At 39.7% G+C, this 24,576-nt stretch overlaps 1 protein-coding gene across 12 annotated transcripts in view; it reads left to right on the top strand.

Moving 5' to 3' along the window:
• MYBPC1 (myosin binding protein C, slow type) overlaps positions 2,908–24,576 on the top strand; it is a 101,242-nt gene continuing 79,573 nt past the window's right edge. For 5 of the 12 annotated variants that reach the window (XM_018048168.1, XM_013964022.2, XM_018048166.1 and 2 more), the window contains exons 1-2: positions 2,909–3,057; positions 22,665–22,706. In XM_018048168.1, coding sequence (XP_017903657.1) covers positions 3,033–3,057; positions 22,665–22,706 — 67 coding nt within the window. In that variant the 5' untranslated portion in view covers positions 2,909–3,032. Of the gene's footprint in view, positions 3,058–22,664; positions 22,707–24,576 lie in introns of all 12 variants that reach the window. The other 7 variants (XM_018048164.1, XM_018048165.1, XM_013964021.2 and 4 more) reach the window with 2 other exon arrangements.

Here is a 24,576-nt window from a genome sequence, read left to right on the forward strand (position 1 = left end):
TACCATTCATTCTCATTCTCTTTAATAAAAGAAGCTTATTACCACTGAGAATGCCACTCAGCTTCTTCTATAGTCAGATATGACCATGTAATCAAGTTATGGCCAGTGGGATGTATTAGATGTTTTATGTGGGACTTCAAAGAAATCACAAAGATATTTAGAAAGTGAGTCCTTTTTTCCTGCTGCCTGGAATGTAGATGTAATGACTAGAGCACTAGCAGCCATTTTGGATCGTGAAGTTACCTGGGATGACAGACCAGAAAGGAGTCTAGATTCCTGATGACAGTGTGGAGTCACAACAATGACTCTAATTACTTTTGGACTTGCTTTAAGTGAGTGAGAAATACTTCTGTCTTGGTTCAATTGACATTATTTTGTGATTTTGTGTTATATTCTGCCTAATCTCATCCTAAATAATACGAAAAGGAAAACCCAGTAAAGGATTTAATAAACTAAAATAAAAAGAATCCTGTTGGCCAATTTTCCCTTTCCTGATGGAGATAAGGAATCTGAAAACATCCAGCTGAATATATACCATCAGAAATAGAGGTTACATGTTTTAAAACAAAACAGTTCTTAAAAAAAAAAAATACAGTCCTGGGAAAATTACACATGTCTACTTATTCTTCTAACTTGGAATCTTACTTTAACCATATAATGCACTCTACAACTATTTATCTTGGGATCTGTTCATACTTCCAATTCCTTAAATAATGTTTTGTGTTTTTAAAATCGAGTCCTTAATTACCAAAAAGTTCCCTGGGCTATAAAATGTCTTCTCCATGGATTGCAGTATGTCCTGGCACATGTTCACTTGAGTAAAATGATCAGTGTATTAAAAACCCAACCAAGTGTCTGCAGAAGCCAGTGATGGCATGGCACCTCTTCTGTGGCATGTGTGAAATCTGCCCATCACTATAAACATTCTTTGCAACATGACACTCTGCCCTTATGTCCATTTCATATGTGGTGTTCAGTGTGATGGGAAAGCTGGGGGAAAAATGATTCTTTTTTTTAAGGACTAGTCATATAGAATCACAATGTTAAACCTAGAAGGGGCTTCAGAGGTCATTTTTTCAGACCCCTCATTTTACACAAAAGGAATCAGAGGCCCAGAAAGGTCATTTGATTTTCTTAAACTCTTCTGGTTAATGATAGGTCCTGAAATAGAAACCAAGAGTCCGACTTCAAATTCTAGGTTTTTTAATTTGTTTCATCTATTAATGGATACTCTAATGATAGACTGGGTGGGGAGGAGACAGTTACTGTTTTTTTCTTTCAATACATCTAACTTTGTATTACAGAATATACTGTATTCTAGCTGACATTTAGCTGTTTAGCATCTAAGAGCAAACGAATATTTTAGAAAGCAAAACAATATGCCCAGTAGCACTATGTGATTGAGAAAAGGCTTTCTTTGTAGAAGATGTTCATTAACCTTCTTGACTGGTTTTCCACCTCCTCCCCACCAAATAGCTAAAGCATGATGATATTGATTCTAAGTTGAGTTTCCATCCTTATATGAAAAGTTAGCTTGGCACAGAGCGTGGCAGAGCTAAGTCTGACCAGCTGTGCTCTTAGCCACAGGGGAAATTAAGTGAGACAGTATGGCTGGTTCTGTACAAATCAATCAAAGTCTTTTGAAAATGGTCTTGAAAACACATATCAATAAAAGCACACAGGTAGTTGTCTTTTCATATAAACTAATTTTAGTCCTCATCCATAAGATGCCATGGATGTGGACAAAGAAATGATTGTTTTGGCCAAAATTTTCATTCGGGTTTTTCCACAAACTGTGAATGAACTTTTGGGCCAACCCAATAAGATGTTTTTCTTAGGTTGACCAGTTGGTAATTCATATTTCTCCGTCAGTTCTATGAGAATTTGGGGAGAAAGTGGCTAACAGTCTATTAATATTTTAAGTTAGATTTGTGTACATGTTTGCCATGTTGAAACAAAACAATGGCTAATGGTCTGACTTTTCTTGCCCATGCCCCATATATTTTAAAATATATAATTCACTGGTTTTTAATATATTCACAAAGTTGAGCATCCATTACCACTACCTAATTCCAGAGCATTTTCATCATAACCTAAAGAAACTTCATATTTACTAGCAGTCACTCCTAGTCCCACCTCCCCTCAACCCCAGGCAACCACTAATTGAGTTTCTGATGCAATAGATTTGCCTATCCTGGGTATTTCATATGAATGGAATCATACAATATATGGTCTTTTGTGTCTGGCATCTTTCGCTAAGCATAATGTTCCCAGGCTTCATGCATGTTGTAGCATGTATCATTACTTCATCTTTTTGTATGCACTGTAATTTTTTAAAGGATGTTTCTTGAAACAAAGATAAAAGCTAAATATTCGTTAATAGAAAATTTTGCTATTCTTGGAGGAGAAAATGAGACAAAATATTCAACATAGAGATTTGGCTTGACAAATAAATATTAGTATATTGATGAAAAGTAAGAAAAAATTTAAACCCAATAATTAAGAACAGACAACAAAAAGCTAATGGGAACATGACATTATCATCAATACAGAGGTTTTTCTTTATAATCTTAGTGAAAATTAAGGTATATGTTGAATTAACATGTTATGATTTTTAATTTGATTTAATTTTTTATTATCAGGCAAACTTTTTGCTTTTCTGAGTTGACACATGCCTCTGTCAGACAGAAAGAGAAGAGCAAGAAGGAGCACGAGGCTGCAGCTGAATTTAGAAAGTCAGAGGTGCTCTCATAGCCACATGAGATGAACAGAAGATTCCTTCCAGTAGGCAAGAGAGCAGAGTGCAGACAACAGATGTGAGAAGGTGCTCATAGCTGTTGAGTTCCAGCATCCTTGTGCTGAAGAAGGGGCGGTGCAAACATGATTGACGTTCACAGGGAATATGAAAGCACCGGACTTCTCCCCAGCTGCTTGTCACACTGACCTGCACCATCTCTCGACTGCTCGTGGGGTTTCTGTCAACTAGTACTGGAAAGGACAAACTGTTTGGAGAATAACACTCAATTGTGACCATGCCAGAACCCACTAAGAAAGAGGGTAAGATTCATCCCTAGATCTTTATGTTGTACTTTTTAATAAAGCATGTTTTTTATTTTTGCTATCTTCAAAAAATATCTAATTTCTTAAAGAGACTATAAGATAATAGAACACTGTGACTTAAGGAAAAGAACCTTTAGAGTAAGAAGACCAGAGGGTAAATACAGGAAGAGTATAACCAATTAAAAAATATCTGATAATGATCATTTATGAAGGAACATTAACTAAAATGATCAAATTAGAATTTTATCATTAGTTGCAAAGAATCCTTAAAGTTTAATTTTCTTAGGTTCAGTCACAAATTTTTCACCTGTATTTACAGTTTGTGGGGAGTGGGAGGAACTTGGGATGTTTTCTTAAATAGTTAACAAATTTGTTCAAGATTTCAAAAAAGAATTTGTGACATTTCCCAATTTGCTATATTTTTCTCCTAGAAAGACATTTAAAATATGCAGATGCAGTTATTTTTTGGTTTTATCAGTTTGGAGCTTTATTAATTATGTATGACATTATTGTGATCTTGCATGGGAAAAAAATAAAACACCTGGGTTAAAGAATATCTTTGAATGTCAATGACAGACTGTGTTCTTTAATGAGATTTATTGTAGGTAATTTCATAGTAATTGTTTAAAAATAATTAAGATGAAAATAATCTTCATTAGGAAAAATGCTTCCTCCAGTAAACAGCTTCTCCTATCTATGAAAAATCAATATCTTAAAACTACTTATTAATAATATAAATAAGCTGAAATTCAAAATTACTAAAATAACTGATGAAAAAGACTAACAGCAGAAATACATTGAATTTAATTTTAAATGGTAACATCTTTTAAAAATACTTTTTTCATTTGTTTTAGTCTTCATTAATGCCTACTAAATCTTTGTTTTTCACTTTTGCAAATAAAAGCAACAAACTGACAAACATTAGCAGAGAGCTAGAGAGCATAAAAATGGTATTTAGCTTTTTTTTTTCATTTTTAATTCTAGAAACTGCTTTTAACTATTATTTTGAAGAACCTTGAAAAAAATGCTAGATGTTGAATCCAAAGTTGAAATACTAACCAAATTACCAAAAGTTTTGAAATATATTTTCTTTATGTAATTAAGTAACCAGTGTTGACAGGCTGTGGTGATCAGTTTACAGGTTGGCTTTACTTAGTGGCGGAGGGCATTGATGGATGAAGTCTTCTACCCGAAATAACCGCACCAAATGCATGCATTAATATGGGAACTTAATCCTGACTATCAAGCAGCGAGTCCAGTCCCTGCTGAAGTGTCTTATTTGTAATGCAAATGATTTACTTGTGTATTAAGTGTCCTTTTCATCTGATCTGTCACTTGACTAGCCTCTTCAAGGCTTATTTGGATGAAATGCATTCTATGTTTCCTGACTGAGGATAGAATATTGTTCTAATTATCCTGTATTTAGTGGATGAATTTGCATGTGTTATTTTAAAGCCTATTGGAAAATGACAAGAAAAGCTGAGAAACTAAGAGGTAATATGAAGAGCTGTAGAGCCTATAAAGCCAATTAAATTATTTGGATTGCTAGATGTGATAAAGTTTTACTTTTTATCTGACAACTCAATCTGATCTATTTTACTTTTAAAGACAATGAAACTAGCAAGACAGGAGAAAAATATATCTTTAACTTCAGCCCTTTCCCCACCCCACCCCCCAAAAAACCATGTATAAATTTTGGTTATAAATCAACATACATACCAAAGTGCCCATAATCTTTTGCTATAAAAGCACTGGGGATATTCTGTGTAGGAGTTGCCCCCAGCACAGTAATTTTATACTCAGATTCTTTGGTTAGTTTAAATTTGGATGGTGGGGAGTAGGGATAAAAAGAAGGTTACTGATATATTTAAAATCCTTTGAGGAAGTACAGGGATTTTTTTGGTTTCCTTACCAGCAGAACTGATTTTTAAAGGAACTACACCTTGAAGAGTTTTCTTAATGAAATCATTGCTTTTTTCTGTTGTTTACATCAGAAACGTAAGGAGTATGGCAAGTCAGGGACTATTCTGGTCCTTGCACCTTCTCCCAATTGATGTCATTTTTACTGAGGTTGAACTACCTTGGCTCAGATGGTAATGCAGGAGACCCGGGTTCAATCCCTGGGTCAGAAAGATCTCCTGGAGAAGGAAATGGCAACCCACTACAGTATTCTTGCCTGGAAAATCCCATGGATAGAGGAGCCTGGTAGGCTACAGTCCATGGGGTCGCAAATAGTCGGACACGACTGAGCAACTTCACTTTACTACTTACTGGGGTTGGTTTTGTTCCATATACGCATGCCTCTGAAAGACAGGCTCAAGAATAAAATGTGCCACCAAATCAGTTCTACAGAATCCTTTCAAACTATCTGCAGAATCACGCCCATCAAGCAGGTTTCTCCAGCCCCTATGGATCTCCTTACATCTCTTCCTTAGCTGGAAGAACCATCCCCAGGCAGAGCATGACTGCCTGCTGTAAATCTTGATGACACATGAGCTGCTTTGACCTTCCCAGGATCTAGGAGCACTTGACAACTCTTCAAAAGAGGCCGGGTTTTCAGCACCTGAAAGTGCAAAAGATGTCTCTCTCAAATGCCTCCCAACCTGCAGCGGCCTAATTCTAGGAGCTTCAGGTTTGGTCTTGGGAGAGTTGGTCCTTCTAAGGAGAAGGGGGAAGTATGGTTGTACCTTTAAACCTCATGGAGGGACTCTAATGGAAGTAATTAGTCAACAGCCCTTACTTAGACCCTTCAGAATATTCTAGATGGCTCAGTAAGCTCTTTCTGAGAAAGAAATATTTTTAAGGAATAGCTTCCTTGGTGGCTCAGACAGTAAAGAATCTGCCTGCAATGTGGGAGACCCAGGTTTGATCTCTGGGTTGGGAAGGTCCCCTGGAGAAGGGAATGGCAACCCACTCCAGTATTCTTGCCTGGAGAATCCCATGGACAGAGGAGCCTGGTGGGCTACAGTCCATGGGGTCACAAAGCGGTGGACATGACTCAGCAACTAACACTTTCGCTTCACTTCCCTTTGTCCTCTCCACCTCTATGTTGTATGTTTACTCATTGTAGAACTATACTATTTGTACTGCCAGTTCCAAAGAAAATATCTCTTACATTTTAGATTGATGCAGATCTGACACCCAGTAAAAGTTAGGTGTTCTAATCAAATAGTGAGAAGGAAGTTTCAGATTTGCGGGAATCTCCCAGGATGTCTTGCTGATACATTCATTTACCTGTCATCAGTTAATTGAGCGCTTACTATGAGCTGGTTGCTGGGATTTCAGAGATACATGCAACGTGGTCTCTGCTCTAAAAACCCTTATGGTGAATTGCCCCTGGGTCTCACTGAGTAAAGAAGTCATCTTTTGCTGAAACTCTCTTCTCCTGTCAAAAAGTGGTTTTATCAACATGAAGTTAGAAACATGCAAGAATCTTATGCTATTAATAACAGTTTTGCCTACAAATCATTTCTTAAGAATTTTCGCTCTGTTCAATGTAATGATTAAAACCATAAAGTCTGGTTCTTTAATATATTTAAACAAATCATTAACTGTCAGACCCTATAGAACCTAGAAAAATTCTTTTCTAAAACACCAAGTTAAGGTGTTAATGTGAATATCACTTTTTGTAATATATTAGGCCCTCTTATATTTCATGCACTTAACTTGTAGGAAAAAGGCAAAAATTCCTTATTGGTGCTTGCGGGTCATTTAAAACACTTCGTGAGTGTCGTAGTAGATTTCTCATCTTCCTTGTAAGATCTTTTGTTGAAAACTCAAACGTATGGCAAAACATACTTTCATTGATGATACGCTTTAGGGACCATTCTAATAACTCCAAGAATCAAAAGTATGGCATTGTTGCTACAGATTCATTTGCTACTTCAACATGCAATATCTATCTATCCTATCTTGGCCTATTTCAGTAAGCTTAGGTGGGAACATGGTCATGGAGAATAACTTTTCCAGTCCATAGGAGCTTTTCCTTTGCTACTTCTTTTTCTTGGTCACTAGAAATTTCACTACATTTTAAGGTTCTGCTAAACCCCAAACCCTTCTGAATGCAAAGCAGCATTCATTACCTCTTACCTATTTCCCAGCATCACTCAAGGCTTAGTCATCATCAGAAAAGGAGCCTTGGTGACGGGAAACCTCCCTCTCATATATACTCCTCGACCTTCAGTTTCCACCTGGATGAGACTGGATGGTCTGTTTCAAACACCAAAGTAAATTTGTCTTTGGAGAAGTCGTATTACATATAGAATATTATTTTCCTCTCAAATCAGAGAAAAGTAGGGACTCCTCTGGTGGTCCAGTGGTTAAGACTGTGCTCCTAAGGCAGGGGGCCTGGGTTCCATCCCTGGTTAGGGAACTAGATCCCACATGCAGCAAACAGGACCTAGCGCAACCAAAACAATGAATAAATATATATTTTTTTAATTAGGGAAAAGTGCATTTGTTGAAAGTAATGAAAAGAAAGGGAGAAGAGGGAGGAGGTATTTGATTGAGGGCGGCTATTTTCCTCCAAACTTAATGTGGTTCATTTAGCCCACATTGAAGATTTGGATGAAGAATAAAGAAGTTGCATGAATGAATGCCAATGTTTCCCCCCACCCGCACCCCGAAAAAACTTTGCCAGGCTGTACTGGCCATGCACAGTGTAGATTTGAGCTATCTGCTGTAAGAAGGAATTCTCTTGGGCTAACGCACGCTAGAGGGGCTTAATACTTGGCAAAATCATCCTTTTTCAGTAGCATGCTTTTATGGCTGTCCGACTGCACCTGTTAGGAAGATAAATAAAGGACTGGCCAATTCTTTCCTCTCAAGCGCCCTAAATATATCTCTTAAAAAAAAAAAAAAACTTTGAAAAAACAAGCTGTATCTTTGTTTCTCATCCAGTAAGTTTGAAGAAGTCTCCTCTAGGCCTTGCAAAGAGCAGGGGTAAAGGAGTTCCTGAGATGAACAAAGGTTAGGCTTCCTGGCTAGTCTGGATCCCAAGAGAAAGGAAAAAGAGAAAAACATAATCTTTGTTCTCTCAACGCCACACTTTATTCTGGCCTGCGATATAGCCTTGAAACATTTTAGATTCCTCGTGGACACACACTTCACAGAGTTCTCTTATTTTTAGCAATTTAGAAATATTCCTGAATTTGACATGAATGTTAGAATAAACTGCCCAGGCTGAAGTTACTATAAAGAAATGCTTGGACTTAAAAATAAATAAATAAACCATCTTTTAAAAAGCTTGAGTGAACATAAAATGATGTTTTTGTAATCTTTCTGGAAACTCATAGATTCTTCCTTTTAGAGAGAACTATGGAAAGAGGCTGCCATGAAAGGAAATCGAATGCTGTTGTTTTACAGCCCTAGAAAGCAGTTTTGTTACTTTTGCTGAAGTCTCTTATGATTGTTTAATTTAAAATTTACTTTTCAACTCTTTATGGCCAAACAGAGGAATTTTTATTGTTAATAATTACAATTTTATCTGCTTGCCTCCTTAATTAATCTATGAAACCTATATTAAGAGACACAAAATACTCTTGGCAGCCCATGACTTCGGTGGTAATTCTAGACCTCATTTCTAGACATACTTGGGTGTGTTAGATAATAAAGAACAGAATTAAAGTTCTAGCAATAAAAAATAAGCAGAAAACTTCTAATTTCATGTGTGTTCCTGCAGAGATATGACCATGTCTCTTTCCTTCTTCTTTTTTTAAAAAATCTTTATTTATTTATGGCTGTGTTGGATCTTGGTTGCAGCATGCAGGCTCCAGAGCATGTGGGCTCAGTAGTTGTGGCCCATGGACTCAGCTGCCCCACGGCTTGTGGGATCTTAGTTCCCTGGCCAGGGGTCAAACTGGCATCCTCTGCGCTAGAAGGAGAATTCTTAACCATTTGGGCCACCAGGAATGTCCCCCATATCAGTTCTTGAGGGGGACAGATGTCTTTTCTGGAGTCCTTAGCTTGTTCAGAATATTGCTGTGTGTTCAGTCACTGAGTCATGTCCAACTCTTCGTGACTCCATGGACTGTAGCGCATGTAGGGAAGCCCGACTAATACGCAGAAAGGTAGTTATTGAAATACAGTGTTTTTGAGTTAGGTTAATCACGAAGTAGGTATCGCTTATTCAAGAGCAGTTTCCTAAAATTTAAAAGCGTAGTGATTAAGGAAAACGAAACTATGAAAAAGAAGAAAAGACTTCGTCAGTTAATTTCCTGTGCGTGTGCCTGCTAAGTCACTTAAGCTGTGTCCTACTCTTTGTGACCCTACGGACTGTAGCCCACCAGGTTCCTCTGTCCACGGAATTCTCCAGGCAAGAATACTGGAGTGGGTTGCTGTGCCCTCTTCAAGGGAATCTTCCTGACCCAGGGATCAAACCTGCATTTCCTGAGGCTCCTGATTACAGGCAGATTCTTTACCACTGAGCCACTGGGGAAACCCCTTAATTTCCTACATGCATGCAAATTGTCTCGTATTGGAGAGGAAGAATCTGTCCCCACAGCTTTTTATAAAGACAGCCCCCAAATATCAAAGTGATGACACTGTCACACCCAAATCTCTTCTTTGTGGATAGGCCCAATTATAATTTACAAAGTATGTTTGTTTTGGACAGCCACTCAGATAGAAAATAAGCCAAATTTTCAGGATGTTCCCATGCAAGGGGCAGATTAATTATGCACTTTTACATGCATTTTCAGAGTAAAGTTTTAGATTCTATCCAACTGGGGCATGAAGTGGTTTATTTGGCAAAGAAAAAAAGACCAGAATCATTTAATCCCACGTGTATTTTTCTCTCTAAATTGAGTTCCCAATAAGGTAACTGAAATCTGACATTCATTATGCCTTTCAAGTCTGAACTCCACTTTGATAAGATTTTTGCCCTTTTATACTGCCTAAGAAATCTTTTTATGGACCAGTTTGGCACATCAATACAACACCCCAAATTATGTTTATCTATATGTCAAATCTTTTAATTTTGTTTTTTGACTTTTACTTTAGATATTTACAAGAGCTTGGGGTTCAATTTTTTTTTCTTTTTCTTCAAATCATCCAGTTTTTCCTCTCTGTGTGTGTGTATGTTGTAGTCACTCATTTGTGTCCAACTCCTTGAGACCCCAGGGACTGTAGCTCGCCAAGCTCCTCTGTCTATGGAATTCTCCAAACAATAATACTGGAGTGGGTTGCTATTCCCTTCTCTATAGGGTCTTCCCAACCCAAGGACTGAACCAGGTCTCCCGCATTGCAGGCAGATTCTTTAACGTCTGAGCCACCAAAGAAACCCAGTTTTTCCTCTAAATAGCATCAAATCTCTAAGTTCCTCAGGAATTCTTTGCTTGCAGCAAGTATTAGCTTTCGCCTTCTATAAAATTTTATATCTCTTGGAACAGAATGTTCTGCTTTTAACTAAAAATTCACCTTATTATATAATTCTACAATTTAATTTCTTATTTTTTAAGTTACATGTCTCTAGACTTATTCTTCATCCAGTATGTATTTTGGCTTTTTTCTTATGTATACTAGGTAATATTCATCATTAAGCACAGTGACACAAAGTTAACTATTCACAGAACATTCTAGACAGCTCAGATTCCTGCTATATCATGAATTGAGTTAGTTACATTTCACATGTCTCAGTTTCTTCATCTGTTAAATGTGAATAATAATAGTAACTAGCTCACTGTTTTTTTGTAAGAATTAAATAAATTAGGTGAAAAGCTGAGAGTAAACCATCAGCATGTAATAAGAACTTAAGTCCTTTCCTTCTAAAGCAGCAAACTCAAAAATTTTGTCAAGCCTAAGGTATTAAATGCCTAAAGTTTAATATAAACTTTGAGGGCATTTCTGCCAACACATATCAAACACTGTAAGGTATGTTACAACCACAGTTCACCTCTCTGCCTGGTATTAATATCTATAATATAGTCCCAAACAGCCGTGGTTACAATCATAGCCATCATTGCCACCACCATAAGTATTTCTCTCTTTTTAGACTTGAAGTAAAATATCTGTGCTTTCACCCATGGAGGCTCAGATCAGAGGCCTACACTTTAGAGCGTCTATGGTGTTCACGCTGAAATGTGTCATGTCCAGCTGGGGGTCCCCAGTTGTTAGTGAGGTGGTGATAACCACTGTGGGGGCATGGCCTTTCCCACTTAGATGAAAGAGTCACCCTGCACAGTTGAACATGTAACTGTATCCTCCACGAAGGGCTATGAGGCTTGGGTGTGGGGGGTGGGCAGTAAGATTTCTCTTCCCACCCAGGGTGCTATTGGCAGGTGGGGAGTTTTCCTCTGGTCTGAACATTTCTGAGATAGCCACATAAAGAACTCTCCATGAGCGTGTATGAATATAGTGGGTGATTGATTGAGTGGCTGTGTTTACTGCTGTGGAATTTTATTTTTATGACCCCACCTGGCATCAGGCCTGTCGTTCCTCTATTTTTAAAAAGTCACCCAATGTGAGGCCCAGCAATGGCTTGGGAAAGGCCTGTAAGTGGTTTATTCTGATAACCCTATAACCACAGAAGAGTGATATGATTGTAGGGATGGTCTACTCAGGAGCAGACTCGTCAGGGAAAGACAAAATGGGATGAAAGGGAGAAATTGTTAATGATTCAAGTCCCTTTTGACCTGTGATAAATTTTTAAACTTCAGCTTAAGGAAAGCTTCTTCTATACCACTATACCCACCTAAGTTACTCCCAACATCACTTTGTTCTTACTTTAAAATATATTAAGAAGAACAATAAAGAGACAAGTAATCAGATCTTAGCAAAAGATCTCATTTTTATCCAGCCCCATGTTAAGAGCGAGAAGCAATTTGTTGCTCTGTGATAATCACCAGACTTTAATCTTCCTGTGTGGAATGATATCTTAAGTTAAAACCATGTAATTTGAACAATGGAAGAGCAAGTTAACTAGGAAAGGGAAAAAACCCTGTGGATTCAGGGAATTTCCATCAAGTTAACAAATGAGTCATTGAAAATTTACTACGTGATGTACAAATAGACTCCACCTATTCACAACCTTAAAATATAGTCTTTGGGGATATTCGGCTACAGTAGATATTAATAAATATTAAATTGACTGAATCAAATTTTGAATAGCTGGAGTTGATGGATAGTAAATATCTCATTTTGTTCTTGAATCTTATTATTTCGACCAATTTGGATATAAACAGACTTAAGATGTAATGTGTTACTCCTTGTTTTGAAAAACAAAGAACAGTGGATATAATTTAACTTTGTCATTATTTATAGATATCAGTTATCTTACCACATGATATCCACAGAGCTCAAATTATTTGTCTTTTGTTAATGAGGCCACATTGGTTTGTATTCTGAATTTGTGTCCAACTTTGGATGGCTTTCCTGTTTCATCCCTTGCCAGAAGGCTGCTGTCTTCTTTAATTACTCTTACTAGTCAGTGTGTGAAGCTGTCCCCTTCTCTTCCCTCTGTTGTTTGCTTTGGATCCTGGCCAGGTCAATAATCTAGTTGAGCAGGACTACACTGCAGAGTACCCCATTTAAGGAGGAACTCATTCTCAAGGTCGTGCAAATGTAAGGTCCAGACCTGAGTGTCAGTGCCTCTGTAAGTGATACGCCCTAGTCACCTGGCTCCCCTCACCCTAGTTCCAGTTCCAGGGCTGGGGACCCAGGTGAGAGGTCTTCTCTTGGGAGTAAAGCATTTGAGCTCTGAGTGCCAGGGGGGAGGAGCTTGAGACAATTCATTTTGCTCTTCAGAAGCCCTTATTATTTGCTGATCAGCAGCTGTTATCTGGATAAGTAGGTTGTTAGATAGCTGAATTCTAAATAAGGGAGGTGATACTAGACAATATCACTCTTTTGTTCCTGTTAATTATGTACACTGTAGAATAAGTTACTGCCTCCAAATCACTCTGTGGCTTTTGTTTTGACTTATTCACTCATTTTTATTAAGCAAGGCTATGGATTTTTCCTAAATGATGCATATGACATGAGTTTATTTTTTTTAAGTATACACACACAAAATCATTTTCAAAGATTTACCATAAATTCTAAATAATTCTCAAACTTTTCAGTCTCAGATCAATTGGCCTTCAGTAATTGCTGATGACATTAAAAAGCATTTGTTTATGTGCACTCTATTAATATTCACTGAATTTGAAATTAAAATGGATGAACTTTTAAAGCATAAGAGTACAAAGCACACGTTCTATTAGCCGTCAGAGTGTTAACACCATCACACATTATATGTCTTTTGGAGAACTCCACTGCCTGTTTGTGAAAGAATGAGTAAAAAAGGCATAAAGTGTCTGAGCATTATTATGAAAATAGTTTTGACCACGTGGACTCCTCAAGAGGATTTCAGGGGCTCTTGGGGATCCCAGATCATACTTTGAGAATTTCTGTTGTAAGTCAGTATATAATTGCCTCTAAAAAATGTATCAGTTCAGCTCAGTTGCTCAGTCATGTCTGACTCTTTGCAACCCCATGAACCGCAGCACACCAGGCCTCCCTGTCCATCACCAACTCCCGGAGTTCAACCAAACCCACGTCCACTGAGTCAATGATGCCATCCAACCATCCCATCCTCTGTCGTCCCCTTCTCTTCCTACCTCAATCTTTCCTAGTACTAAGGTCTTTTCAAATGAGTCAGCTCTTCACATCAGGTGGCCAAAGTATTGGAATTTCAGCTTCAGCATCAGTCCTTCCAATGAATATTCAGGATTGATTTCCTTTAGGATGGACTGGTTGGATCACCTTGCAGTCCAAGGGATTCTCAATAGTCTCCAACACCACAGTTCAAAAGCATCAGTTCTTCAGAGCTCATATATAATCCCCCCTTAAATTCCAAGGTATAAAATCCAGACCTGTGGCCCATAGTGAATAGAACAAGAGACAAAACAATCATATAATTGTGAAAACATTAAATTACATCTAATTTGTGTATGAAAATCTTGATCTCTGATGCATAAGCAGCATGGTCAGTGCAAATCCACTATCATTCCTGTTTGCTAATTTTTTGGTGGCTTTTATGATTCATATAATCAAAACTTCTCTAAGTGCAATGAATGTCCCCATGCAGACAATATTTTATATTATAGTGGTTTCCATTGTGCTGTTATCTAGGCATATGAGAGATGGGCTGTGACATGACTTGTGCCAGACGTCACTATCAACAGTGTTTATTGTATATTTAATCCAAAAGAGAAGACAATGCTATAGTACCAAAAGTTGCAAGAGTTGGCAGATAAAACCTTATTTACCACAATGTTTGCAATATATAAAGCATTCACATATTTTATTTCAAACCAAGAATTTGACTTTTAGGGAATTTCCTGGTGGTCCAGTGGTTAAGACTCCATACTTCCACTGCAGAGGATGTGAGTTTGATCCCTGGTTGGGGAATTAAGATCCCACATGCCATGTAGGGTGGCCAAAAGTAAATCAAAATTAAGAGGAAAAAAAAAGAATTTGACTTTGAGAATAAGAAATAATAATTAAGGATAGCATGCAATTTTCTACTGCACCCCAGGTTACCAAAGGATGGTTTTAGCACATTTGTTTTATCCCAAAAAAGTGACAGAAAGCCACATAAACACAAAAATAGATGTTTAATGATAACAACTGTTATTATGTGTTCTTATTATCTTTTCTATGCCTATTAGCATATTCATATAATGTAATTATGCTCTCTGTGCTGTTAAAAGCCTAAATTAAATTGCACATGAGGACCTATAAAGTAATTTTTAAGTAAATCAAACAGTATATTATTTAAGCAGTGAGCCCATGGGAGGAAGAGACCTGGGTTGTTTATATCATTTTGGTGTATAGACACAGAAAGAGAGGCAGATTAATGCCTCTTATTAAAACTTAGCATTTTTTCCTCTTTAATGTATTGACCATGGAACCCTTGATTATGGAAAATAGAAATAGACTGCACTGGAGGGAGCCAACCATTTATGGAGTACTGGGTGCCTAGTCTTTCAGCAGAGACAAGAACCACATATGGGCTGTCTCTTTCATAGCGGCCACCAGTGCCCGTCAATTAGAAGGCCCTGGCACTAACTGTGCGGGCCTGCCATTGGCGGCATACCTGTGCTTCTTACAGTAGGTGGTCATAGGAAAAATCCACCATAAATAGATCAAGCCCTTTGAAAGCATGTCAGTGTCGCAGAGGGAAAGAAAGGCTATATCCGTGAATTAGGGAGGATCAAGGACAGCCGCCCTTGCTGAAGGAGCCTTAGTTGCTGGGTCAGAGTCTGGTTGATTTTTGTGTTGTCCATGAAAATGTTTCCTGGGTTTAATTTTTCAGAATATACAGATTTCTCTCTTTCTTTCAATTCAAAATTATTTAAAGACAACAACTTACTTAACCCTCCTTCTTGAGTCCATCCTGTTGGTCTGTTTTCCAGTGGAGACAATGGGGACGGATGGATGAGGGGGACAAAAAGCCAACTTTATTCACCTGGAAGCAAAGTCCCACAGAATTTGCCTTTTTTTAAAAAAAATTGAATTTTTTACAATATTGCTTCTTTTTGTTCGTTTGTTTTAATGTTTTGGTTATTTGGGCCACAAGATAGGATCTTTGGCCACAAGATAATTTTGGCCACTTGTAGGATCTCAGCTCACCAACCAGGGACTGAACCCACACCCCCTGCGTTGGAAGGTGAAGTCTTAACCACTGGGCAGCCAGGGAAGTCCCTGCCCTTTGGTTTCTGAATAAGCAGAAATATAGCAGCCACTGGAGAAGGAAATGGCAGCCCACTCCAGTATTCTTGCCTGAAGAATTCCATGGACAGAGACGCCTGGTGGGCTCCTCTTTACAGTCACAAAGAGTCAGACACAACTGCATAAACAGCAGACAACAACCTCAACAGATGCCCATTTGCTCAGATCTCAGAAATTAGGGAGGTTCCCAGGCCTGTGTTTCCTGACTGTTGCAACATGGTAAAGCTGGGTGATGATGGGATTGGCATAGTTGGCTGAGGGTTATTTGCTGAGAAAACTAGCCTACATTTTGAAACAGGGAATCCTTAGAAAGGCAAGAGGTGGTAATTTTATTTATTCATTTATTTGACTTCACTGGGTCTTAGTTGTATCACACGGGATCAAGCTTCTAGACCAGGGATTGAACCTGGGCCCCCAGCATTGGGAGGTCAGAGTCTTTGCCACTGAACCATCAGGGAAGTCCCCAAAGGGTGTTTTGGAGGTCAAAACTCTGGTCCTAATTGCTCTTTCAAGATAGAAGGTATGTTGACAATAAGAAGAGTCTAAATGATGAAGCTGGGTGTGTGCCTGGGAGAAGTCAGCCAGCGGAAGGGTCACCAGCGGGAGACATAGTGTACCCTGCGGGTAAGGCAGACGAAGAAAGCTGCCCTTGGAGTGCCAGGGGATGGTTCTTGATTTCTTGGCAGTGAGCAGAAGGGGCTTTTGTGTGGGTAGAAACAGCGTGCCAGTCAACTATATTTATAGAGCACCTGCTGTGCGGAATTTGAAAAGGAGGAGGAGACAGGCCTTGTCCTCAAGAAGCTTGTGATCAAAGAAGTGCATGTACTGTGAACCCATTACCACTCACAGTCTTGTTTGGAATGGGAGAGGATTCAGTGATACTTAACGGCACAGTCTGAGCCTCCTTATTCAAAGTGTGTGTCAAGGACCAGCAGCACTAGCATCAGTGGGGGGCCAGTTAAACATGCAGAATCTGGAAACCCCCCACAGATCCCCAGAATCAGAACCTGCACTTGACCAAACCCCAAGGTGATCCGGGTGCTCATAGCAGTGTCAGGAGCACCAGAAGGACTATGGAAGTGCTGAGTCTCAAATATTTTGGGAGAGAAAAGCCTTCTGGCTTGGTGACTAAACCGGTAGAAAAGCCACTTAATTTACCTCTGAGATTCTTAAACACGGGCATCTCATCTTAGCTACCTTTATAAACCCCATCCTTGTTAAATTCATAATGCGGCTCAATAAATTCCACTTGTGTGGGAGCTTCTTTCTACAGTCCCTAGTCAGTGGGAGTACAGTGGAAATCGTTGTGAATGAATTATTGTTATAGAGGCAGCTAATGGATTTGGGGAACGTGCAAATGATTTCTGGAGGTGTGGACAAAACAGGGCATGACAAAGCCTGTCAGAGACAGACATATGAGTAGGAGAGATACATGAAAAGTTGTGGGTTTTTTTTTTTTTTTTTTTTTAAGGCAAAAGCGGAGATGTCTCAAGGCCCCAAAATATACCTGTAGTGGCTTATTTTCAGACTAAGTCATGTGCTACTTGGCTCTCACCATTCCTGGTTCCTCATCCCTTCAGGTTTAGAACAGCTGGAATTCTTTGTTTTAAATGCCTTGAAATCTATTGAGAGTTCATCTTCTTATGCTTTTTGTTCCATCAGGATTGATTTGATTGATCAATTTACTTAATTGTGCAAACTCTGTAATGCATATGTGTGTGTGTTGTCTTTTAAGTCATGTCTGACTCTTTGCGACCCCATGGACTACAGTCCTCCAGGCCCCTCTATCCATGGCATTCTCCAGGAAAGAATACTGGAGTGGGTTGCCGTTTCCTTTTCCAGGGGATCTTCCTGACCCAGGGATCAAACTTGAGCCTCTTACATTTCCTGCATTGGCAGGCAGGTTCTTTACCTCTAGCGCCACTTGTAGAACTCATCAAAATATTAATTATTACCATTTTACAGTAGAAGAGTGAGGGGCCTCCCTCCTTCGTTTAATTCTCAGATGCTTCCTCAGATGCCACTCCAATCCCAAACGTGGTCAAAAGTGATGTAGCCCATGAAATAAGGCAAATCTCAGGAGGAAGCATGTGAGGAAAGACAGGAGTGTCCTTCTCCCAGGTGTGTCATGATGAAATCATGATCATATTGTGAGAACTATGAAAAGAGAGAGAAAGTATCTATGATGTTTATTGCATTCCCTGTCCCTGCAGGAACCCCTTCATTCCTGCCAGCAACCCTTGAGATGAGTTCTGTTGCTATTTCCATTACTCAGATGAGGAAACTGAGGCATATTCTACTCCCTGGGGCAACATGTAAATGAAGTGATGTGGCCTTGACCATCAGACCAATCAGTTCAGCAGGGGAAAACGCAGTGAAATCTCTGCAAAGTCCATCAGCCCGTTTCTGCCTCCACAAGAGTGACCAGCTGAGAAGGGAAGTTCACATTCATCGTGAAGAGGCCAGGCTTCCTAGTGGATCAGACGGTAAAGCGTCTGCCTGCAATGTGGGAGACCCGGGTTCTATTCCTGGGTTGGGAAGATCCCCTGGAGAAGGAAATGGCAATCCACTCTAGCACTCTTGCCTGGAAAATCCCATGGACAGAGGAGCCTGATAGGCTACGGTCCGTGGGGTTGCAAAGAGTCGGACACGACTGAGCGACTTCACTTTCGCTTTCACCGACTCAAGCAGACCTGGGTCAGAGCCCGGTTCTACACTTCAGGGGCTGTGGGACCCCACAAGGCCTCAGTTCCCATCTGTAAAATGAGTATAATGACAATACTGACTGCAGAGTGTTGTAAGGTTGGTAGGAAGTAATATACACTAGGTCCTGCATGCAGTGAGTGGCCAATGCATGGTTGTTATTTATTTATTCCTTCACTGGCTGTAAAATAATGGGGTTTCTATGATTTTAAGAAGGAAACACTCTGGCTCTGCCTACTCACCAGGCAGACATGCGTTTTCCTACTTCTGTTTGCCACCACTACCCTAAAAATGTGGCTCAGAGGTTAAAGCATCTGCCTCCAATGCGGGAGCCCCGGGGTTCGATCCCTGGGTCGGGAAGATCCCCTGGAGAAGGAAATGGCAACCCACTCCAGTGTTCTTGCCTGGAGAATCCCATGGACAGAGAAGCCTAGTAGGTTACCATCCATGGGGTCGCAAAGAGTTGGACATGACTGAGTGACTTCACCTTACCCTAAAAATGCACGAGCAGTAATACCCTATAATGTTTCTGTAGTTCTAAGTATCTGACATAGTTGACTGTCAGTGATGGATGAAATGTGGATTTGTTGGAAGTTGAACTAAGCCCTTTAAACTGTCATTTTGGTTTGTTTTGGAGGCTGTTACATAGAACACTGGGGCTATAGACATCACAAAAATGAAGAATACAGAGTCAGGGCATTTTTACAGTTTCAGTGTCAAGAAACGTTCTCTTTTATTTAATTAGAATTCACCTTTGGCCTTTTTTCCAAAATAAGATTTTAAGCAACCACAGCTTTCCTTACAAAATGGGCCTTTGTTTACAAAGATGTTGAGAAAGCATGGCCAATTTGATAGTTCACACAGTGACAGAAGACTCCCTTGTTAATTTTTAAAAATCAATTCATTTAAAGTGGTTTTAGCAATAAGAAGAGGTACTAGGGAGATAGGAAAGGAATCAAAGATCCCTGTTTTTGTTTAGTTGAGAGGAACAGGAAACATAAATATATGGGACTTCCCTGGTGATCTAGTGATTGAAATACTGCACTTCCAACGCGACAAGTGCAGGTTCAATCAGTGGCTGGGGAGCTAAAATTCTGCATGTAGTGAAGTGAGGCTAAACACACCACCCCCCCACCCCCGGCAAAAAAAAAGAAACACAAATATATGGAAGCAGCTGGAAAATAATTTTTTTCCAGTTCATAAATATTTATTTAGATTTCCCTTAATTTCTCTCAATAGTGTTTTATAAAGTTCTGCGTAAGAATTTTGCACATTTTTAATTAGGTTTATTCCTAGATATTTTACTTTGTGGATTTTATTCTATAGTAAAATAATGGTGTTTTTTTTTTAACATTATTTTCTAACTACCTCCAGCCTAGCAACCTTATTAAGGTAACATTATTTTAAAATATTTGTTTATAGATTCAGTTGAATTTTTTTGTGTGTAATAATTCCATCTGAGAAATAATAAAATAATTTTTCCTCCATTGTAATCCTTCCACATATTTTTTTCATATCTTACTGCATGATTTAGAAACTGTTCTATAATTAAGGAATAAAGAGTGTATTATGAGGTGGTCCAGAATGCCTCCAGAATAAAGAAGGGGAACAGAATGGTATAACCAGCTCTGAGAGTCTTTAAGAGAAATGCCAAAAAAAAGCAGACCAAGATTGCCAAAGAATAATAATGGTAATAGTCACTGCTGCAAGTTGTAGGGCTCTCTCTACATGCCAGAAACTGTGCTGTGCATTTTACATAGGATTAGCACCCTAAGAGCTCATTTATCTTATTATCCCTATTTCATAGATGAGCATGCCAAGACTGACAGAGATTAAGGAATTGTCCTCGATTATACAGCTCCTAAGATGTAGAGTCAGGGTTCGAACCTAGGTCTGTCTGACACAGTCACACGTAGAGAGAAAAACAAAAGGTCAGTTGGGGAGAAGATCATCACTCTTTCCAGTGGCAGAAAGGTCAGAAGGTGAAAAAAGAAACCAGCTGTAGAACAGAGGGGCCACCAGAGTGTAATGAGAAGAGGGAGTGTTAGGAGGTGCCTGCCAGCAATGGCTTTGACCTTTAACCTGAGGAGTGTAGACCCAACCTAGTAGGTAACCGGCGCCTTCATGAGTAGAGAAACAGGCTGAAAGACAGTGAGAGCATAGGTGAACCTGCCATCATGGGGAAAATAGATTAGAAGGCAGGGAAACTTGTTTTTATCTCTTCATGTATTTTTTAATCAGAGTATAATTGCTTTACAATGTTGTGCTAGTTTCCACCATACAACATGAATCAGCCATAGGATTACACATATCCCCTCCCTCTCGGAGAAACTTGTCTTAAAGGGAGCCAGGAAGAGGTCCATGGGCATTGGATGACAATGGCACCGTCCAAAAGATAGAGTGTCAAAGACGTTGGCTCCTCACTCTCGGTATTCTGATATCCATGTGCAGCTTCAGCTCACCCAAAGCTCAGAGGTCAATATTAGATTTCCATTGCCACAGTCAGAGCTCTGAAAATAAAATCCTTTGACGGAGGGTTTCATCTCCGGGTTGACACTGGCAGGAAAGATCCTTTCCATGACGTGGCAAAGAAACGAAAGCGTTTCTGGTGTGCCATCTATGGGACGCTTGTGCTTTCACCGTATCGCCAAACCATGTCACATCCTGCACGTTATCTTCTGTCTGTCTGTACAGTGATACGTCTTTTCTCCTTTGGTTATATTTCCCCAATAGTAAATTGTAATATACTTGCTTATGATCATTTGGATGAAAATGCAGTAATTGTGTATTTTAAGCAGTAAGTTGGAATTTATACCTGGCACAAAACATTAGTGATGAAAAAAGACGTTGCTGTCTCCTGGCAGCCCTGCGATCCTCCTCTCTTCATTTGCTGCTCTTGCAATGCAGGCTCCTTCTTCTGTCTCTTCCCAGCCTGCCTATACTAAAATGGGGCACCGATGATTCTCAGACCAAGATGCTTGTTGTGAGGTATTGTCCTCTTTGCTTGGAAAGAGCTACTTGTGGGGAAACAATGTGGAAAATCATAGATCTGGACAAAGCTAAAACTCCTGGAATCCCACAATATGCTTCTACTACAAAAATTTTTCTTCGATGTTTATTTATTAAACAAAAAGTATTTTTTTAAAAAAAGATCACCTTCATTAACTCTTTTCCTGCCCTAAAGTAGGAGCAGCTGATTCAGATACCCATCACTAATTCCCTGTTCTGGGCATCCATAGGGATTTAGCAGGGGAAATTCTATCCACACTGTTCATAAGATATGCCTTTAGCTACTTGGATATATATTCTTTTACTTTACTGGAATATAATTGCTTTACAATGTTGTGTTAGTTTCTGCTGTACAATGAAGAGAATCAGCTACATGTATGCATATACCCTCTCCCTCTTGGATCTCCTTCCCATAACCCTGGACATATATTCTTCAGTAGAAGTTTCTTTAACATACTTTACTGCCAGATTGCTATAATCCTGGGTACCCAAAGCCAAGTACAAAAGCTCAAAACCAGAGTCCCGAGAACTTTGGATAAGTATAGGCAAAATATCTCCAGGCATACAAACTTCCAAGAATGACTGTGACTATGAGGGAGGCTAGTTCTCTTTCCCCGTGAACAGTGGTTTACTTTATGATAAGAGGAAGTGCTGCAAAGCCAGAGGACTTTGTTCCCATCATCATTCAGAAAGAGATGCTGCTGGTGGTGATGCTGTAGTGCTCTTGCTGTCTGGGGAATCTGGGGTCTCGTTTTCTGAACACCTGAGGTTCTAAGGGACATGCTTGGTACTCACTGTGTCTCATTTCAGCCTCACAGCAACCCTAAACATATGAGATAGGTATCGTGTCCATTTTTCCAGGGAAGGGAAACCGGCTCAGCGCCATTAAATGCTCTGCCTGCTGCCCAAGAACATAACTAAGTACAAGGACTTCTGGATGCCCATTTCACCCAGTCTCTGTCCATTACTACACTCTGCCTCTCCTGGAAGTCTACATATCTCCAAGCCACATTTAGGTCCTCACCTCATGCCATACACCAAAAGACAGTGTGCCTTGGGTTGATGCATTTCCTCCCTTGTCAGTCTCTGGAAGACGGAGTGGAGCAGAGCCTGGAGCTGTGGAAAGTAACTTTTCTCAGAATAACAGAGACTGACACTTCCATTACTCCTTTCATTTCTAGAAAATGAAGTGCTGGCCCCAGCTCCAGCTCCAACCCCAGAAGGTGAGTAAAAAATTACAGTCTTGCATGTTTAGTCTGCAAACACAGAACGTCCATCCCAGCGTGATTTGTCCTCCATGGAAGCTGTGAGTATTAAGCTAACTCCTGGCTGTCACGGGTTTGTAATCATAACTGTACCTTGTGTTTATATAACTTTCTTATGTTAATCTGGTTTGGATGGCACATCATACACTTATAAAACTTATGAAGTTAAGCCCAAGTTCTTATGCTCATGCCTTCTCGTGGAGGCTGAGTCTCCAAGGGGCTGAAGGGTTGACAGTGCTTTTTCACACATAGCTAAAGGTAAACATATATTTCTCCCTTAGCCCTGGAAGATGAGCAGCCCTCTCCTTACTTGAACTGTGTCACCATCAAGAACCTCCAGAAACTCCCAGGGGAGTTTCCAGGAAGGAAACTTGGTGGCCTCGAAGGCTCAACAGAAAAAGCTGCTCCAGTCCCTAGTACTCTGTTGTCCAGCAGGTGGCAACAGATAACAAGCAATAAAGAGTTCCGGTGAATTTGGCAGGTAGAGGGAGTGTCTAGCAACACAAGTGAAGCCTGCTTTTTTTTATCCAACACCCAAGGAAGAGAATGAGATTGGAAGAATGGCAAGTTCAAATGGAATCTCCAGGACCATTTGTCTGCCTACTCAAATGGCCCCCACGGTGGAGGCAACCAGAATTGCATGCATTTTCCTACCAAGATGGGCCTCCCTGGTGGCTCAGACGGTAAAGAATCTGCCTACAATATGGGAGACCTGGGTTCAGTCCTTGGCTCGGGAAGATCCTCTGGGTGGAGAAGATCCACTGAAGTGGCTACCCACTCCAGTATTCTTGCCTGGGAAATCCCATGGACAGAGGAGCCTGGCAGGTTATAGTCCACAGGGTTGCAAAGAGTCGGACATGATTGAGCAACAACACTTTCGCTTATCTTTATCATCAAGGCACCAAAGTGCTCTCTCTCACAAGATGAGAAACTGGAATCCAGTAAATAATTATCACAGGATATTATCCATGTGCCCTAGCCCTTTAGAAGGATACAGAGCTTACTGATAGCTGTGTGCAAATATACTGTATTTAGAGTGGAAGAAATCTTAATAGGAAACATTTCCCTGTATTCAGTTTGCTTACAGCCAATTAGATAATAAAATATGGCCCAGAGAACAATTAAGTAAGATATACTGGTGGCTCAGTGATAGAGAATTCTCCTGCCAATGCAGGAGATGCAGGTTCAATCCCTGAGTCAGAAAGATACCCTGGAGAAGGAACTGGCAACCCACTCCTGTATTCTTGCCTGGAGAATCCCATGGAAAGAGAAGCCTGGTAGGCTACAATCCATGGAGTCATAAACAGCTGGACACGACTGAAGTGTCTTAGCATTCATGACAAATAAATGAAACAGCTTCAGTGCCATTTAGTTCAAACAGGGGCAAGCTCAAGTTTAGTTTTCTCTCAAACTTACGTGTGACAGTCTTCTTAGGAAGTTCTTTGGTATGTTTTCTCCTTGCACATACAGATTTATGTTTTATTTATTTTGCCAGCACTGAGGACGCTGAGAACCTGCAGGCCAATACAGATATAACCTTTCCTTTCTCTTCTTCAGATCAGCAGCTGTCACTGGACCACTGTAAAGCTTCCCTTGTTATGCCGTGTTTCGTATTTATTGTGTAATACTGACCCCCTCTTCCTAAAACAAGTCTTCTCCCAAACTCTGCTAAAATTATCCGTATTAGTTCATTCAGATTCAGATGTCTATTCATCAATCAAAAAAGAGAGAGAGAGAGAATTCATGGTTGAAACAATTCTTTTCTTGCATAAACCATAAGTCAGACACCATTTGTAGGTATCTAAACTATTGATATACAATTTTAATT

The sequence above is a fragment of the Capra hircus genome, chromosome 5 (assembly GCF_001704415.2).
Source record: "Capra hircus breed San Clemente chromosome 5, ASM170441v1, whole genome shotgun sequence".
Classification (NCBI taxonomy): domain Eukaryota; kingdom Metazoa; phylum Chordata; class Mammalia; order Artiodactyla; family Bovidae; genus Capra; species Capra hircus.